Below are 20,716 nucleotides of genomic sequence, written 5' to 3' on the forward strand. Positions count from 1 at the left end.
TAGCCCTAGTTTTACCTCTGACCGCTAGGTGCTAGGTAGGAGCCTGTAAAGTAACTGGTTGTGAACTTTGCTAATGGTTCGTACATTTTTAACAAAAATATATTAATTATTTTCAAAGATAATAGAGGTTTAAATCAAAATCAATTTTCTCAAATGGAATCCTATTTTTTCCTGCTTGAAGTGTGTTAATGAAGTTATTTTGAATGAGAATGTCTCCTATTTCATTTTTAATGAAAATGTATTATATTTAAAGGATTGATGACGACACTAATATTTGTGAAATAATTGTATTAACAGTTATGAACTGTCAAAGTGAAATTAGGTAAAACATATGCAATTGTGTCTCATAATTTAAATGGCAGTGCCGTGACTTCACATGCTCAAATATCAACATTCTGAAGACTTATATTATCTTCGGAACTTTCCTAAATTTCTGAAAGTTCCGTCCTCTCATTAATATGATCATTTGTCACATGAGAACGGCTCGTTCCTACAACTCGTTTTTAAGTTCAACAGCTCTGCGTTTCGTACGTCCCACAACACAGGTCTCTCCAAGACCCATGATCACTCCTTCATCTCCTCAAAAAGAACCGAAGAAGGTTCAGAAACCTTGGAAGACGGCTGTGGAACCAAGAGACCAGTGACAACCCTTTTGATTAAAATCAACTCCACACAGCAATCCCAAAGATGATATAAACCCTGAGGGAAATTATTTTCCTCAGTGCCTCCTGTGTGGAGTTAATGTAAAAAAAAAAAAAATAATTTGTTCAATGATTTTACCCAAAATGTGAGGTAAAAGTGTGCTTACTTTGTGTTTTGTGTATTTGACAGTCAATTTATTTTTCATATCGAATTCACTATACGAGGTTGTGCAGTATGTAAGCAATATCACATTAAATAAATTTGTTTACTTTTAGGGAGCGAAATATGTTGAAAACTTATTATCCATTTTTCTTTTTATTAAATTTAAGAATTCCTCAAAACAAAATAATCATTGATAAGTTTTGCAATTCTCTTTATTATTTTTTTTTTATGTTAAACTGCACAAGATTCCCAACTGCTCCCTGCCGTCTAGAGCCAGTGAGACTATCTCATCCCCAATTGTGGTACATTATACAGCTGGGGAAGTGGAGAGGGGAAAGAGTTGTGCGAGAGGAATGTTGCGAAATATCCAACTGTTCAGATCTGGTAAAAACAACAGGACTAAAGTCATTTGAAGCAATGTTTCAATTCTCAATGTTGGTCTTTCGCCGGGGCGATACTGAGAGTATTTGTTATTAGTATTATTACTGGATGACCTTCCTCTTGTCAAATGTGCAAAATTTCATCATTCTTGAAATAAAAACTGTTTGTTGATTTGTATTTTGAAAACCCATAAAACCCAATGTTGCTTGAAATGCCGTGTTTGGTGACCACATCTGAATAGCCAGGTACATCCCCACCTTCGTCTTTCCCATCTCCTTCCCCTCCCCACCACCTTCAGCCTCACAACATTACGCAATTGTGGACGACATAGTCTCACTGGCTTCAGACGATTTGGAGGAGTTGGTACTCTTATGCGGTTCCACATAAAAAAATAAATGTATAAAGTTGTTTTTGTGAATTTATTGTAAAACTTCCAAACTCGAGTACCTATAACTAACAAAACATTTGTCAAAAAAATGTTATGATTAATATTTGTGCCAAAAATAACAATTCTTATGTACCTAACCAATCTAACTTCCATTTTAAATGCTTTTTTTTATTTACAAATTGTAAATTGGTTTTACCGACCTGACGCATTCTCATTATTAAATAAAATATAATATATCCTTTATTTAACTTAACCACTCAGAACATTAGAACGTCAAAAGACGTAAATATGATAATAGCGGTCAAGACATTAGAACGTCTTTTCACGTAATCGCGCGAGATTTTACAAAAATCGATTTATTTCCATCACTAATATACGGATTGCCATGATTTAAAAAATAGAGTATCGATAATGAATAACGCTACGCGTCTGTATTCAACAATGTCTATGGAACGTAGAACTGCATTATCTAAGCCGATTGAATCTGTCATCTTGTTCGTTCATAATTTATTGCGTTTCTAAATAATTTATTAAAAATATTTTAGTTTGGACGGTTAATATTTTGAGGTGACTAATAGTTTTTAATTATATTTCTTCAATATATAAAGTGTTATTTCTTTATGATACTCAGAAAAAAGTACATTTTTCACGGCTTTGACCGGTTTGACGTTTGTTTTCATTTTTGACCGGTTCACGTTTTGACCGGTCAGTGGTTGAGTGGGCATAGCGCTTGGGTCTCACCCGAGCGTCGCGTGTTCGATTCCTCGGCTGGCTAAGTCCTCCATCACAACACAAGCAACATTTTCGGCTTTCTGTGGTGGTAGTAGGAGATTTTCAAACATTGTTGGGTTATTCGTAACCTGGGAATGTTTGTCTTTCTTTAAAAAAAAAAAAAAAAAATATATATATAAATGTCTTTGTCTGAGAGGTTAAGCCCTGCGTTTGCAGTGTTGAAGAATTGAGCAAACACGCACGGTACAAAGCACTGCAATTGCAGTGTCAATCTTATACATTCATTTTGCCTTTTGATGTTACTTCTACTGGGTTTGTTAAAGAGAATAATCAAAATGTCACTTAATCAAGTATGGTATTATCTACACATTGAGCACCATAATAATGATTATTGGGCAAATGTTATTTTATTATGGTCTTTTTAGTTTTCGATAACGACTCACGCTTAATCCCTCAGGCCTGCCAGAAAGTCGAAAGAGAATTTGTCTGTATTTCCGCTCCAATAAAAACAAATCCAAACAAATGGAATATTTCGTAACGTATCAGAAAACTAAAAACTGTTTAAGAAATGTAATGAAATACCCTTTCAAATTTTGTTATTAGAAATAAACATATAATCATTTAAATATTTTTAAATCAAACATTAAAAAGTTTTAAAAATGGCTCACCTAAGTTTTTTTCATCTAAACATTGAACTAATATTACTAATGAAGAAAAAAATACATGTTTTACTAGACAAATGTATTACAAACATTATTGCCAACTCGCGTTTTTGTCGTTTAATACAAAAATACTTAATAAAATAATTCACAAAAATTTTTGGCTCAAATTGCGGTCGGAACTTTTGGTTTCATATATGTGTACATTTTAATTATGTTGTAGTCAATTTCTATATTTGAATATAAAGCTTGGTGTTTTCTGTTCCTAAAACAAATTTGGCTGAGGGGTTGAGTTTTAAAGAACAATGCCTTGTGCATAATAATTATAAATGAATTAATAATATGTTAAAACTTGTATTACTTCTTGAGAATAATGGGCGTTTTACGCAATGCTTTTTTTCATACTGTTTTCCATACGGAAACTATATCCGTACCCATATGAAAATTTTTTTTTACACAATCTTTATTTTCATACTCCCATATTTTATTATGAAATCATGTGTTTTGAGATGACCGTGAAGATGAAAGTAATGTTAACATCGTCGATCATAGAAACAAACGGAGATATGGCATGGAAGCATGCCGATTGTCGCTGAGATGCGACCAAACGGCACGGATTAACAAAGCGACGGAGACAATAAAACACACTGTGCGTGCAATTTCATACTAATTCATGGCCTATCTTTCTTGTTTCTATTATCTATGTTGTATGCAATATAATATATATAATGCATAATCGATAAAAAGTGTAACTATATGTACCGATATCATAATTTAATTAATAAGTATTATTATAATCTGGTCGAAAGTAAGACTTACTTACACATGAAAGTATTAATATTCCGAGTGTGTTGAAATGAATTTGTTCGCAAACTTCAATTTCTTTGTCAATTTAATTAAAAATACTAATTTCAGTTGTGCCTCTGTCTGTATCTCCGGTTCAATGAACTCTAGAACTTTTGATTTGAATTTAAGCTTCATTTTCAAAATTGGAACTGATTTGTCGGGAATTCAGACTATTCCCATTAATGTATAGTCGATTCTGCTTAATTGAGACACATCGGACCCAAAATTTTCTACCAAATAGCGATGTTTAAGGTAGGTAAAAAAATCTACGCATATTATGTACATGAGTTCTTTCGAATGCGTTTTTAAACTTTATTGAATTTAAAAAAATATATTTAATCACACAAAATTAATAATTATGTGCTAAAAATTAAATAATCAAAGATACATACAAATAAATAAAAAAAATCATGAACAAACAATAACATTTTATAATAACAGTGCCCCAAAAAATTACTTCTTGAAATGTCAGAGGACGGTGAAAAGTCGACGTGTGCAAAGTCTATCGAATTACTGCCGAATGAACTCAGAACTCCTGTGGGGCATCCCCTCCCCATAAAAATTTGTTTACTTAAAAACGTTTTGAATTGACCTCAGATTAGATTTTATCCAAATTAAATGGAATAATATCGTGGATAACGAAAGAAAATTAGTTTTATTTTCTATATTTGGTTTCTGTTCTTTTGGGTTTTGGTTCAAATAATCGGCTGTCTGATAAACCGGCATACCATTTAAGCGGAATCGACTGTATTATATTTAGATGAGACAAAATTGGTTCCACCTAAAATGCTCTAACGCCGAGCGACCGGAAACTACCTAATCGGGTCCCCGCGCACTGCTACTCGTGTGATAATAGTGAAAACACTTTTCAAACAGATATTAGTACGCTATAGCGCCTCTATGACTATCCCGCGATTTTTCACGGGCCTGCACGTAAAAAATATGTAGTGGTACAGTAAAATGTAATGCATTATATTTGTCACAAATAATATAAGTAATAAGCCTGAATATCTCTACTAATATCAACTAATTATATAAAAACAACATATTATTGCTACTGACTTCATAAAAAATAATATAATGTTGTTCCTCGGTAGGGGAAATATCAATAATTACATATACCTATCTATTATTGTAGATATTTGTTATCCAAATTATTGTTTTTTGAAATTGACTGAATGTAAATTCATATTTGAAATGATCTGTTTGATTATATTTGACAGCTGTCAAATATGGGATAATGACTGTTGAATTCAAAATTGTAATGTGTTCCCTTGCGTGATTATATCTGACAGTTGTCAAATATAGAATATTGACTGTTGAATTCAAAATTGTATTGTGTTCTCTTGCGTGATTATATCTGACAGTTGTCAAATATAGAATATTGACTGTTGAATTCAAAATTGTAAAGTGTTCCCTTGCGTGATTATATCTGACAGTTGTCAAATATAGAATATTGACTGTTGAATTCAAAATTGTAATGTGTTCCCTTGCGTGATTATATCTGGCAGTTTTCAGATATAGAATAATGACTGTTGAATTCAAATTTGTAAAGTGTTCCCTTGCGTGATTATATCTGACAGTTGTCAGATATAAAATAATGACTGTTGAATTCAAAATTGTAAAGTGTTCCCTTGCGTGATTATATCTGGCAGTTGTCAGATATAGAATAATTAATGTGTTCTCTTGTGTGATTATGTCTGACAGCTGTCAAATGTGGAATATCGACAGTTGAATTCAACATTCTTTTGTTTGATATTGATACTGACAGCTGTCAAATGTGGAATATTGACTTTTTAATTCAAAGTTTGTAATGTGTTCTTTTATTTGATTATATAATATATCTGTATTATTTCAAGGCAAAGAATAATATTGACTGTCGTTGAATACAAAACTTAATATGTATTTAAAATGCAATGTTTGAATTCAAAGCAAAATATTATGATGATGTTGGTTATAATATATTGTCAAATGTATTAGAACTCATTGCAAAAGACGTGTTTTAGCTGGAGATTGCCTTAGAAAGTAGGAAGATTGTGCCTCATTGTAGCTGTGAATTATTTTCTTCCGATTCCAATATTTTTTTTCCTCGGAAAGAATATAATATATGAGAGAACAGATTGTCAAGTACGTGTGTATATAAAGGGTGTCCTCATAAAAGTGCCAGATTTTAATTACTTGTAATAATAATTATTTAATTTTCACAATAAGTTTATCAGTAATTGGAATTGTTTTACATTTAAAATAAGTTAATCCTTTCTTCTCTCTAAATAAGAATCTAATCGAGCTTTAAAATGGTTTATACAGGGTTTTCCAATAAGAGGTGTTATTTTGATATTCAATTGTAAAAGATCAATGGTTTCGTTGCTTGTGTGGCAAGTAGCGCCGTCTTGTTGAAAGTAAACGTTGTCCAGATCAATACCATCCAATTCCGGCCATAAAAAATCATGAATCATCCCTCGATAGCGCAATCCATTCACCATAACTGTTGCTCCAGCCTCATTTTCAAAAAAGTAAGGTCCAATGACTCCGCCGGACCATAAACCGCACCAAATAGTCACACGTTGAGGATAGAGAGGCTTTTCAACAATAACTCTTGGGTTTTCCGAGCCCCAGATGCAACAATTTTGCTTGTTGACGAAGCCACCGAGGTGGAAATGGGCCTCATCACTCAAGATGATTTGCATTTGATTCACTCAAGTGAATTTTAATAATTTCAATGCATTGTTGAAGCGTGTATCGTTCCATTTTTATTAATGGCGTAGTTTCTACTTGTCAAATGTCAAAAAATGACAGCTTCAAAAGTAACATCTACCGAAATAGCGGGGTATTCAAAATAACACCTCTTATTGGAAAACCCTGTATTAGTAGAATCGATGACATGTTGTCGAAGTTTCTTTCATGCTTCTACTACTCTATTTACAAGGAAGTGTTTCTTTGAAGGATTGGATGCAAAAGGCGTTTGATTAAATTTTTTTAACGTCTATGAAGATTTATATTTTTGCTGGTGAAGATTTCTTGGATGCCAGGGTAACAGATAAAATATTAAAAGTCGCAATCAATTCACCACTTTCTCTTCTTTTTTCTTATGTTGGTAATTTTAGTTCCTTAAGTCTATCATTCTTATTGCCGGTCTTGAAATGGGTTTAGCAGTCTTTGATGAGCGGGACCGCTGATTCCAGGAAGTTTTGCACTCTTGTGCGGAATTCATATAAAAAATTAAATACAGCACTTTTATCAGAATATCCTCTAGTTAGTCTTGCGAATAAAGTTTAGTGCAATAATATTGAAAGGTTTGGTGTTTGAAGGTTGTTAGGTTAGAAAATGTTTTTATTTGTAGATCCTTTGTAGAAACTTTGGTTCCATTCTTAATACATATTATAAAATCCTTTTCCATTATTTTGATCGTAGCAATATTTATTATTATGCATTACTATTTGAAATTGATTGGTTTATATCACGAGATGAAAGAATGTGTTGAGAGTGTGATCTTTGACATTTTATTCTCTCTGCAGTGGTGAACTGTAAAGTGGAGGACTCGATTTTCCCGATAACAAAAGCTCAAATCATAAAAGTTATTATTTTATTATCTTCGAACCGTGATCTCCGGATTTGTAGTCGAAGATTTTAACCGCTCGACCACGGGGTTCGTTAATTTGTTTGACAGGCGGCATAATCTATCGCTCCGATTCTCCGTCAACTATTTTGTTATGCCGTACCGTATGTGTATTTGCCAGAACTGTTAAGTCGTGTTTACTGCACGAATTCAACCTCATTTTTACATTCTTGCCTGCAATTTTTTTTTCATTTTCTTAATGTCCTTATATGAATCTTATCTAACAGTAGGTAGATTATATATTATGTATAGTTATTGCTCAAAGGGGAGAAAGTCAGTACCAGCTGCAGGATTCAAAAGAGATTTTTTTACAATGTATTATTATTAAAATCTATATTTAACAGGGTGTAACTCTAGAAAAGACAAATTGTATTCTAGCCATTGCTTCGATGACTAATTTCGATTAAAAGTGTTTTATTTTTACTTTTTCACAAGAGTCCCTATGGCATCACCAATTGGGGTATGTTGTCAGGCTAAAGAGAAAGAGATAGGAATGATGAAGGTGGGGAGGTTCCTGCCTATTCAGATTTGCCTACCAAACATGGCTAAAGCAACATTTAGAATTTAGACTCTTAAAGGTATCCCTCATTCTGAAAAGTGCCTCAAATACACCATTAAAAATGCATATTTATGAGTACCACACAAGACTCCCAACGGCCGAGCCAGTGAGACTATGGCAACCCCAATCGGGGTATGTTGTGATGCTGAAGGTATTGGGGAAGAGGAAGGAGTACCTGGATATTCAGATCAGATCACCACTGTGAAACGTGACTTGCGCACGCTGGGATTCGAACCCGAAACCTCCACTCGACCACGGAGTCCAAATTAATTGATTTCAGATCATTTTGGGACCCACTTTTAATTGACATTTCTTTCTCCAATTAATTTATTCACGAATCTTGTTCATATAACATTGTCTTTTACAGCGTTACAGTATATTATTTATAAACAGAGATAACTTGGTGAGAGTCAATATTATTATGTAAGACATTTAATAATGGAGTTATGTTGTTAATTATTAGATGATAATGATATTATAAACACTAATATTATGTAAACTTATAAAGAGAGAATGAATCTGAAATGGAGGGTTGAATTTTTAGGTTAAATTTTTTTATTTATTTATTATTACGTTATTTTAATGATTGAATCCTAATTGTTAATTTTAAAATAATAATTAAATGTGTTTTGCCTTAGTCAATAAATTTTCTTGCATGTTATTTAAAATATACAATAATTATTTTTAATTTTACGATGCCATTTGATAATGTTTGTAGTCATATAATAAAGAAGAATGCAAGAGATGCAATGTGGGTGAGTTTCTTCGCTTAAACCCTCAAGCCTCTGGCATATTAACCGTTATATTTCTTAAAGAAGCTGTCGTTAAGTTCGGAAAATTTGTGTGTATTTCCGCTTTGCAGTAAAATCCAAATAAATGGGATATTTCTGAATTTATCCGAAAATTAAAAATTGTTTTTGAAAGGTAATGAAAAATACACTTTCGAATTGTATTATTAGAAATACATGTAATTTTTTAAATATTAAATTTGTGAATGCTAACAAAAAAACAGTTTTTAAAATGGCTCTCCTTGCATTTTTTGTATAAATACTGAACTAAAATTACTGATAACAATAAAAAAACATGCCACCTCACTTTTTTGTCGTTTCATATTAAAAAAAAATCTCAAATTGCGCTCGAAAACTTTGGTTTCATAGAGGTGTATATTAAAATTATTTTGTGGTCAATTTCTAGATTTGAATATAAAGCTTTGTGTTTTCTCTTTTTAACACTGTTTGAATCATATTTCTCACCATGACAGTAAGGCAGATACAATGATTTCTATTAGTCCGTGCTTTTCCCAAAAGCAAACAGATTGACTCAACGGTAATACCTGTTTGTTTCCAAAACTGAACAAATTAGCTTGAGAGGTTAAATTTCTAAATAAAAAAAAATGTTTCATCATTATGAAATTATCGTTTCGATCAAATATAATGGCGATGTATGATGTCAGCCAGTATTAAGAGACAGAGCGCTTGCTAAATGAGCTAGAACCAAAAGGTACTAAGTCAGTGGCAACGTCGATTTCCATTCAAATCTATATGGAGGGTATTTTTAATTTATATTATCTATTCAGTGATTGTAGTCCTTCCCAAGGTGAACTATTATTTTTTTTTTTGTAACATTTTAATTTAGTTGTGACTATAACATGGTATCATGATATAAATGAAAATATAATAACTGTGAAAGAAATGTGGCTTTTTATTTAATATTTATTTTAGTATTTATTTAGAACTAGCTGACATGTACGGCATTGCTTGGAGAATTTTCTCTACTTTCAATAAATATAATATGCATGTATTAAATATATAAACCTTCACTAGTCTCTTAAAACCGCTGGAAAACCCGTTGAGTGGCAAATTGACTTAAGTTTGCTTGCCCAGCATTCGCATTCCTGATTGCAGTAGTGCCACCACTTAAGCGGCTTCGTCTCATTTACATACATGATAGTTATCGACAGTCATAGAAAGAAGAAAGAGAAGAAAAATAATTAGATTATATAAGTAAACAAGAGCAAAGAAAAAAGAAAATATACATTAGTACAAAGTTAACCCACTATGAGCGGGAACGGTATTTTTACCCGCGCGGCCGACTGGTGCTTATGGCGGGACGGGTAAAAATACCCTTTACGCCGGCTCCACTTCAAAGGCGAGGAAGGAAAATTATTATTATTATTTCCCGTGACTATTTAATCTAAACGCTTGAAGACATTACAAACTACACACACATATGTATAACAAAAAAAAGATAAGCCGTTGTTTCTTTTATGTACACACATACTCTTGCAATAATTAGGCAATTTTATCGTGTTAAATTTCAAAGATTGTTTGTTAGTTGTACTGGGAATATGAGTACCTATTATATTCTTATGACGTGTTATAAATTCATTGGACCTCTCTTATGAGATAATCCCGAGGATGTTATTACAATAATCATTTCCTGAATGACTTTTCCCGGCACTCGTTACTTGTGAAGATAGAGTGGCGCTAATATACACGTGCTTTAGTTATGATATACAGAGTTACAAAACAGACGTGTTTTTTTAGTGGAATTTATTTAATTGATATTTTCTTTTACCCTTCAAAAATGTCTTCAGATAATAACGAAAGTCATGAGGAAATATTCGCCGATAATTTGTCTGTCCATTCTGGTGAAGATTTAGCTGAAGCAATATATTTTTGCGCTATTCGCGAAAAACACCCGCTATAGGCTAGAGTCTATTGTTTGAAGCGCCCGACTACAGTGTGTTAATTAATGAAATGAAGAAAGAAAAAACAAGTTTTTCAGCGACTGACTAAAACCTAAAAATATGTGATAAATGGTGAAATATATTTGTGGATTCATTGGCAGATTGTATGTTTCCAATTAACAGACTTCGGCTGGAAAGATAGTTCTACCCATTCGGTTGATTGATGCTTAACGCCGGGAAGTGTAGTTCTACCCATTCGGTCGATTGATGCTTATCGCCGGGAAGTGTAGTTCTACCTGTTCGGTCAATTGATGCTTAATGCCGGGAAGGGTAGTTCTACCTGTTTGGTCGATTGATGCTTAACGTCGGGAAGTGTAGTTCTACCTGTTCGGTCGATTGATGCTTAATGCCGGGAAGGGTAGTGCTACCCGTTCGGTCGAATGATGCTTAACGCCAAGAAGGGTAGTTCTACATTTTACGCCGGCCTCATTTCAATGGCAGAAAAGATGGAATTATTCAATGTTTTTATATGAATATTATATACCAATATCTTTGTAAAGGTCCCAACTATATGTACATAATTATCTAATCGTTATGCAAGTCTTCTTTTTATATTTATCTTCGTGCCTTTCGTTTACATTGGTATTTTAACAAAAGGATAGTATATTCTTTGTTATTGTAATAATTCAATTCCTAATTCCTGCAGTGAGGGTTTTTATGACCGTGAAACCCGATTCGAATATCTATCTCTGTTCCGCCCAACTCTACTCCGTGCAAGCGATCGAGAGATGTCAAGCGTATTTAAAGAAAGCAGGTATGGGCAAATACCGATAAGCGTACCATAATAAACATATTACAAGGTTAATTAAGTTGCATTTCAAATAACATTCGATTTTCGCTTTGTACTTTTATAGCTTGAGTATGCCGAATTACTACGTAGAACTTTTTATTAAAATATTTTAATTATTTTTGAAGATATAGCGATTTAAAACAAATTAAAGAAATTCGCGCAGGACCTTTATTTTCACCCGGAGACAGCGCAGCGCCAGCGCAAAAAAAACCAGGCCAGAAATGTGTTAATACATAGTAAGTATGATTTTTGGAATGAGCGCTGCTGATTCTAAAACCCGAAAACGTCCGATAAAAATATGTGTTAAGAAAATGAAGATAATGTTGGCAGTTCTTAGTCAAAGTCAAATTCTTAGTACAGTCAAATGTGACCGAAGGAGATAGGGTTGGATTAGCTCAGTGGTACAGCCAAGCCCCGGCAAGGCTTGAGGTTCTGGGTTCAATTCCTAGATGCAACTGAATCTTTTTCAAATTTTTCTGAATCAAATTTTCATCTGAGAGTCTCACCAATAATGTCTTAAGGCGAAGCTTAATGCTAAATCACTATTTTGATTAATCTTTATAACGAATTGGTGTACATTATGAATACCAAAAAATATGCTTTAGATAAATTGAAGGTTTTCCTATCGTTTCGCTTGAGTAGAATACAAATAAAATAGTAAATTAATCAATCAAAAATATAAATGTAAACTACTAAAAAAAATTTTTTTCAATAGAAATGTATGAACGCGTAAAGGAAACAACTTAAAAAGACTTTTCTAGACAAGAAAGAAGTTTCTAGACTTCGTTTGTCATGCGATTTTAATGCCTATTACCTACAATATAAGGTATACCAAGAATATACACATTTTTGGCTTGTAGCTTCCTCTTAAATCATATAAAATTAATCTCTGCGCCACTTCAGTTTTCTTAAAATTTACTGTTCCACCGTCCCTAAGGATGTCAGGACATTAAAAATAAAACAAACATTTGCAAAACCGTTGCTTTTATTAGGTACACCGAACACATAACATTTATAACATTAATAACATATGCAGTTTTCCATTTTTCTTATTTCACTTTAAATTTAATCAGAGTGGGTAACTTGAATACAACGATATAACAGACATTCATTTGATTTCAAAGCTGACAATATTCCATACTGTTATTATTTCTCAGAAACCATTCATTATTATCGTACAAAAGATACCGGATAAAAATTACTTTAAAACTATAAAAGAAATAAAAATACATATTACACTTTATTTTATAATACAAAAGTGCGTCTTCCTTTTATAAATGAGTACGCTAGAGCGCCATTTACATAAAGACGTTTTATCAATGATAAAATTGACACTACATTTTACAAAAGAGTGCTTATTTCAAGTTAGAGATCCTTTTTCTATAAAGTTGCTTAGTCAGTTAGAAAATTGACACTCCATTTTAGAGAAGAGTGCTTATTTCATGTTAGATGTCCTTTTATATAAAGGCGCTTAATCAGTTACAAAATTGACACACCATTTTACAGAAAGAAGAGTGCTTATTTCATAAAACTAATAATCCATTTCATATAAGAGTGCTTTATTTCATGTTACAGCACTTATTTCGTATAAAGGGAGTTTTATTTTAAGAAACACAGATGTAAACAATACTTAGAAAGAAATGTAACACTTTATTTTTAACATTAGAGTGCTATATTCACAAAACAATGGTAATTTAGTAATAGAACATTTGGAGACTTATCGTTTAAGGACTAACTTCGTAGTACGGTGGTTAACAAAGCAAAAGGTCTCTTTATTATCTCATAAACGAGAATTTTCTTACATTAAGTTTCTCCGCACAAAGGGATTGTTTTTATATTGTAACACTTACACTACACTCGGCGTCACAAAAATCACACCTAAAATAATATGAGACAATAAAGCGATCATCTCTTTCGGATGTGCAGCGTCGTCGCCCTAATCCACGCCTCCGGATAAAGCCACCAGTCTCTTAAAACTGCTGGAAAACCCGTTGAGTGGCAAAACGACTTAAGTTTACTTGCATCCTGATTGCAGTAGTGCCACCACTTGAGCGGTTTCGTCCATTTTAAGGGGTTGTGTTCTAGTGCTAATTATTCACGTGTGTCCTCTTCAACGTTCGGATAGTGAATGACATACATTTGACTTAAATTGCTCCTTTTATAACCCAGGAAGATGACCCAAGTTATGGCACTCGTAAAGAGTAAATATGCCACATATTTTTAACGTCCCATACTCGGAAAATTTGTAAAGTTTATGAAATGAAACTATTGTTTGTGTTAGATGTATTGGCTCGGGTAAACTTACGCTTGAAACTTATTTTCTAAGATGTGCTATTTTTGTGACGCCGAGTGTAGATTGGTCATGATCAGAATCATAAAATATAGATTAGTAAAAGTGTGCAAAATTCACAGAGTTTCGTGCAGTCAGATTTCTTCTTTAAAGATAAAATTTATCCATTTACTTTGCACAATACGGGCCTTAAATCTAGTCTACGTCAGTTAATAATACACAAAAGTTAACCTTATTTACTAGTTTTACAAAATACTGTATAAATGATAGATAATAAATATGGGCCACACAACCACTTACTTCCAAGTTCAGACTAAATAAGTGAGGTTAGTTTAGATTAGCACACGTCGACAAATAAAAATGGAGAAAAATTATCTCTATGTGGTAACTTTTCACATTACTATTTACGAGGCCAGTAACGCATATAATTTCTGACACTCATTTTACGTAACAGTACACAACGTTAAATATTATCATTATGTAATTGTAACAGTCACTTTCTACAATATTTATTATTATAATTGGATAAATAACTATACAGAAAGTAGGGACACGCTTAATACGCACATTTTATTTTAAAAACACTGATGAGAAGTATTTCAGTTTACGGAAAGGGAAAATAGTAGTTATTTCGGACAATTTGACGTCTTTTCTTCTCGACATGTTTTGACACAATAATATTAAAGTAGTTTTTTGTTTATTTACTTTTTAATTAAACGCTAACTATCAACCTCGGAACCTTTTTTAGGATCATAAGTTCATATTTTGACTTAAATAAGAGAAGAAAAAAAAACTAACCTAAAAATTTTGACATTAATAACAATGGCCACCAAGTTAACGGTTCCTTGATATTTCATCAAAATGAAAATACACCTTTAAAAAGTAATATAGTCATTAAAAGTGATGAAACAAAGACTAGGTTTAATAGTTACATATGTAACCTATTTAATCTAGATTTTGTTTCATCGCTTTTCATGACTTTACACCACTTTTTGTAGGTGTGTTGAATTGTCATTTTGATGATATACCCGGTCACCCAAGTTAACAATCGATTTTAATATTCCATTTCCGCAAATTGGAATACTTACTTCTCATTATTATCTAACTGCTGCAAAGTGTTTTTAAAATAAAATGTGCATACGCGTGTCTCTGTATATTTACCAAATTTAAGTATTAAATAGGAAAACCATTGTTTTGAAACAAATTAATTCACAAGGTTTCCTAGATTCATTAGAAAGAAAAAAAATCGAATACTTAAAAAAAAAAATTATTGACTTTTATGAAAATTGTTTTTTTTTTTTAATATGCTAGACAATACAGATGCTAAACAGAGATAGATAGAGTAGCTGAGTTGTTAGAGCATTTGCCCCAAAGTAATATAGTGAATGTAAGAATCTTTATAAATGAATGAATTTAACCCTTTCAAAGCAATCTATCGCATCACGCGATACGTTTTGACACAACACATACATTTTGTGTTTTAGTGAAGTGACACATGCGACAGAAGAAAAGAGAATGTAAAATCGTTCTGTTGTAACAATTATAGTTCCTAGCCAGTATTGTGCAGGGTCTTTTTTATATAAAATGTTAATTTATATTTGCACTAAACAGTTTTTTGCTTATTTTTTAGTTGTTTGTTTTGACAAAATAAAAAAAAATTCAACTACTTTTAAAATATTGAACACCCTGTACGTCAACCATGACTAATTAACGTATAGAAAACAAACACATTGATTTATATACAAACGCACTTACATTTCATTTACTCCATTCAAAAGGGTATTTTCACTGTTTTTTTTATTCTCGAAAAAAATTACAATAATGAAGGTATTTTTATGTTGACGGATAAATTTTCTATAATGATCAAAAATGTGTAAAATGTCATTTTCGATTTCCCACATAAAACGACACACTCGTTTTTATTTACATTTGTGTTTTCTATGTCACAATAACGTTGTAGCCAATTGGAACCGTTTCATATCAGATTGTTTTGAAATCAATAATTATGAATGAAAATATCAATGTTATATATGTTTAGTATCAGAAAAATAAACTTTAAATATTCCATACATTTTTAACGGTATTTATGGTTTGTAAAAATACCCCATTGAATATCAGTCATATCACATACAACGACTAACTTTTTTTATTTAACCATTTGGCTGCATTAAACATCTTTTATTAATCCATCTTATTTCACCACAACATATTATAAGGCATGTTACACATGCACTACAAAAATGGTTTTTACCAATTGTCATTTACGCAAAGATTGATACGCGTTGTGATAGTTCGAGCTACGTAGCATAGATGGCTCTAGTGCTGGTAGCTCATAGAGTTTATATAGTTCTCCAAGAGATGTCTCTAGTATATATGTTTGCCCCTCCAGTTCAGAAGCGAGGTGAGCTAGCAGTTACATTACCACAAACAGAGAGATTTTGAGATTAGTCTTCTACTGTCCAACACACTTGTTCCCTGATTGTAAGAGTTCCTAGTCTAAATAAAGGACATAGTATTTTGTTGTGAACTATTCACAATATGCATAAAAAAGGAAACAAAATCAGATGACTATAAGCAACAAAAACGGTAAAAATATAACGGTAAAGTCTAAAAAAAAATTACATTTAACCTTTTCATCGCAGCACTTTTGACACAGGGACAGTTGCCAATGAATCAAGTATGCGACAAATGCATAGGTAAGGTTAACATTTGTAATATCCTTGATATTACATTGATTAATTAATTATTAGTTTGTTTTGTTTCGTGGTTAAGCTGCTTGCAAATTTATACCAAATGAAAAAGGACACAACTTGCTCAAATGATATATATATAGATTATGTACTTAAAAGAAAATAACAATTTTTTAACTTATCATAGGTGTATTTAATTAAAAGCAAAGATATAGATTGCCTAGATGGGTCACTAAGTACCAAGAGGGACACAACACTCTCCAGGCATAACTTGTACACAACCATACCGTTGATTGAATTATTGAGCCCATTTTAAAACAATTTTTTATGTTTGTCTTTTTTATCATGTTTTCGTATCCAGGTGTATATAAAAGTAACATTGCAATTTGATAATATAATTTTACATAAATAGAAATACATAAACATAAAATAGCATTAAAATTCTTCATGTTATATTTCTAAATAAGCATATCACATATTAAATAATGTTTTTTTACTGATATGCAATATAGTTTTGCCACTATTGTAATATTGATAAATCTCATCCACCATTTTTTTTCTTAAACCAACATTTTATTTAAGTTATTTGATTATTATAACTAATAATAATTTTTTCTCTGCAAGATTCGTTTTCAAATTTTCGAAATAATTCAAAACTCTCATAAGAAAAAATAATTTCGAAGATTAAAAAAAAATATCCCACCCTTCAATTCAAGTAAGTACTGTATTGTAGAATAAAATAGGTACTTTTAAATTTCTTGAATAATATTCATCACTTTTTTTTCACAATGGCAACATTCTGTGATTTTTTTTAGCTATTATTATTGTTGTAACAGACATTTTAGGTATCTACCGACACAAATAATTATTTTAGCTTTTTTGGCTGGCAACACTAAAATGAATGCATCTTTTTTGTTCAAAATACAAAGTTCCATTCCAGAGTTGCTTAGATTTATCACAAAGTAGATGAATATGTTGCCATTTGCGAGTTCCATAGATTTATCACAAAGTAGATGAATAACTATTCCCTCATTCGTTAGGTAGGTACTTGAAATGCTTCTGCTGTTCCAAGAGTCTTTCTAGGGGAGATGGACCGGGGCCAGACCAAAGAGACTGAAAAAAAAGTATATTTATTTAAATCTATCCAACTCTTTTCAACATTTTACAGAATATTTATACTATATTATATTCGCGGCACGTTCCAGAGTATTGAACGTTTCAGTATTGAACGTTTCTTGAAAAGGCCTTAGCCGTATTTGGTGACCAGATCTAAATAACTAACTACTTCTACACCTTCATCTTCTCCATCTTCTAATCCTCCCCACTACCTTCAGCCTCCCAACATACCTCAATTGGGGATGCCACTCACTGACTGCAGACAGTTGGGAGCAGTTGGGACTCTGGTTAGATAATCAATTTGATTGGGCTATATATGATTTTTGGTTTTTTACGGCCACAAGTATTATCGTGATATTTATGCCCTGATGATGGACACTGTAACATTGTCCGAGACGTTGGCTAAAGGAGAAAGAGCAACAAAACATAATAACACAAAAATAAATCACGTTGGCCTAGTATTGAAAAAGTCTTTGAAATTAAATCGGCAACATACACTTGTAGGGGTTTTGATAATGAAGGAATATTTACCTGCTGCGGTGTAACGGCCATGGGGTTTCCCGCGGGAGCCCCCGAGCCCCAGGCCTCCTGCCCCCCGCTGAACAGCGAGTAGCTGCCGGGAGATTCTACTGGTGGATTGAACTGCTGAAAAAAAAAAAAAATTCCTGTAAATAATTATTTCATTAACTAGCCACATTATTCTCTCAATTCTGGCGACACTAAACCACAACTGGCAGCATTCTGTCATTCTCTGGACTCCACATAACATGGTGCTCTCCCCTGCTATTTAAAATCTAACTTTTCCGTAGTTATATATTATTATACAACACGGTATCGCAACTATATACATTAGCATAATCTTCACCACAATTTTCGTTTACATCTGTCCTGTTGATGGACACTGTAATGCTGTCCAAAACGTTGGCTAAAGAAGGAGGTAGCGCTGTACGGCACAATACCCCAAAAATAAACCACTATAATACTTTTGGCCGTGAAAATCTCAAATCATATTGAGAAATTCGATTGTATACCGAGATATACAAAGAATTCATAATCTGCTATTTCATTATAATTTAAAAACTTACTTTGTAAGCATCCATATTGCCTTCCCGCTTTCTTCCCTTCACCGGAGTCACCTCTGGAAATCCCGGCTTGTTGATTTCTCCACTCATCCTGCGCGGTACACCGAGTCTCCCATCCGCAACTGGATACTGACCCATAGTAGCGCTGTCACCCGGCAGACTATTCATGTTCTGCGCAAGACCGAATTGGCTCGCGTTCGGATACGGACTTAGGCAGTACTCGTTCCCCATGGACGGTTTAGGCTGTTGCGGAAATGCGAACTTTGGGTACATTCCCGCATTGTACGGATTGTAGGGAGGGTAGTTCTGGGCTGCGGGATATGCGGCGTTGGTGGCTTGATATGCCGCGTTATACCTCGGGCTGGTCTGCGACGGTACGTTTTGATTCCGGCCTTGCATCGCGTTGGGCTGATAATTGTAGTTGGGCTGATCTGGGAAGTCGTGTCCGGCCGTGCTCTGCGGAGAAGTTCCGTAGTAACTCGAATAGTTTTGATTTTGATTCGGACGAGACGAATTCTGCGGCTGATACATTGAGTCATAATTAGCCTCTTGGTTGCTGGGTTTCCACCAAGTTGTCTGCGGCTGTTGGGAGTTTGTATTCCAAGCGGGAGTCGTTTGTCCCGGGCCGGCGTCTTGGTATCGATATTGCTCCTGGGATTGTTGCATTCTGGGAATATGTTCGGGAATATTCTTGTTCTTCTTCAAGTTGGCCAGCCTCGGGGGAAGGTTGACGTGGTGATTGGGATTGGACGGCGATCCGTACCAGTAATTATACTGCGGCATGTTATCTTTATTATACTGATCCCCGACAGATTCGTTGGCAGCTATTATGCTCTTCTGTCGCTGGAGAGCTACCGAACGAACGTCGATCTCTTTGGGATTTACGACGGGCAGCGTAATGCTACTGCTGTTCTGAGCATCGGAAAAGTAAGAAAAGTTCTGCTTAGATTGAGCTCCGAATCTGTTGTCTTTTTGCAGTCCTTCGCTGAAATTCGGACGGGATGTTACTGCCGATGTGCCGTCGCTCCACGGAACATATCCTGCAGAAGGTGCGCCATTCCCGTCATCTTTATGGTTAACTTCTGTGGCAGTGTTCTTTCCAGGTAGATGTTTACCGAATTCGGCGTGTTGGCTTGCCATATTGAGTTGTTTCTCTTTAGGAGTTTGAGTATCGTCTCCGCTGCTGGAGACGTCCGATTTGATTTCTGCTGTTTCGATGTGAACGAGATGAGGGTACCCGGCAGACTTGTCTTTCAGAGAAAGTATGCCTCCTGTCTTGCGGTCTGTAGGGATACTGGCCAAGGATTTGATGACCTTCGGCTGGAGGATAATTTTCTTATCCATGTCCTTGGAACTGAGTGGTGACAGCTGGCTGGGTTCTCCTATCGAGTCGGGAGTTGTGACCGGAGTTAGAAACTTCACCTAGAAGCAAATGTTGGTAGTTCTTATTCGATGTATGATACAGTTAAATATGACCGAAGGAGATAAGGTCCCATTAGCTCAGTTGGTAGAGCGGCGTCCCGGAGAGACGAGGGTCCAAGGTTCAAGTTCTAAATGTGACTGTATCTTTTTCTGTTTCAAATTTTCGTTTAAGAATCGCTAATATTCTCTTCAATAAATAGATAAACTATCTACATATATACTTCACAGCCACACCAAAAATTATATGTAAAGTGAAGAGGATGGAGAACGGTTAAAGCCAAGGTTAGCCTTTCAAAATGTGGGCGTACTGTACAGGGCCCGCAGATACTGGAGATAGTACAGAACTAATGCTGACCCGTATAAAACGGAAGCGCGCCCCACTGTTCAATTTGGCAGTCACATAAATACTTGAAAAAAAAAAGCTTGACTCTGTGCAGAAACGAGCAGTCTGTTGCAAAACAAACTGATTGCAATCTTTAGAGCACAGTTTTACAGGTGTAATGAAAGATTTTCCGAGGAACTAGTGTCATTGATCCCTTCAGCACTAGAGCATAGTCGCGAAACACGCCAAACGCGCACCCAACAATTGACA

At 33.9% G+C, this 20,716-nt stretch overlaps 1 protein-coding gene across 1 annotated transcript in view; it reads right to left on the minus strand.

Annotated features, from left to right (window-relative positions):
* Window positions 1-17,064: 17,064 nt before the first annotated feature.
* LOC149415008 (uncharacterized) overlaps window positions 17,065-20,716 on the minus strand; it is a 40,771-nt gene continuing 37,119 nt past the window's right edge. The window contains exons 16-18 of the mRNA XM_089643041.1: window positions 18,706-20,124; window positions 18,152-18,265; window positions 17,065-17,617 (exon numbers count right to left, since the gene is read on the minus strand). Of these exons, the coding sequence (XP_089499167.1) occupies window positions 17,534-17,617; window positions 18,152-18,265; window positions 18,706-20,124 (1,617 nt within the window). The 3' untranslated portion in view covers window positions 17,065-17,533. The remainder of the gene's footprint in view (window positions 17,618-18,151; window positions 18,266-18,705; window positions 20,125-20,716) is intronic.

The sequence above is a fragment of the Hesperophylax consimilis genome, chromosome 19 (genome assembly GCF_061612785.1).
Source record: "Hesperophylax consimilis isolate HC1 chromosome 19, BYU_Hcon_1.0, whole genome shotgun sequence".
NCBI classification, from domain to species: Eukaryota; Metazoa; Arthropoda; class Insecta; order Trichoptera; family Limnephilidae; genus Hesperophylax; species Hesperophylax consimilis.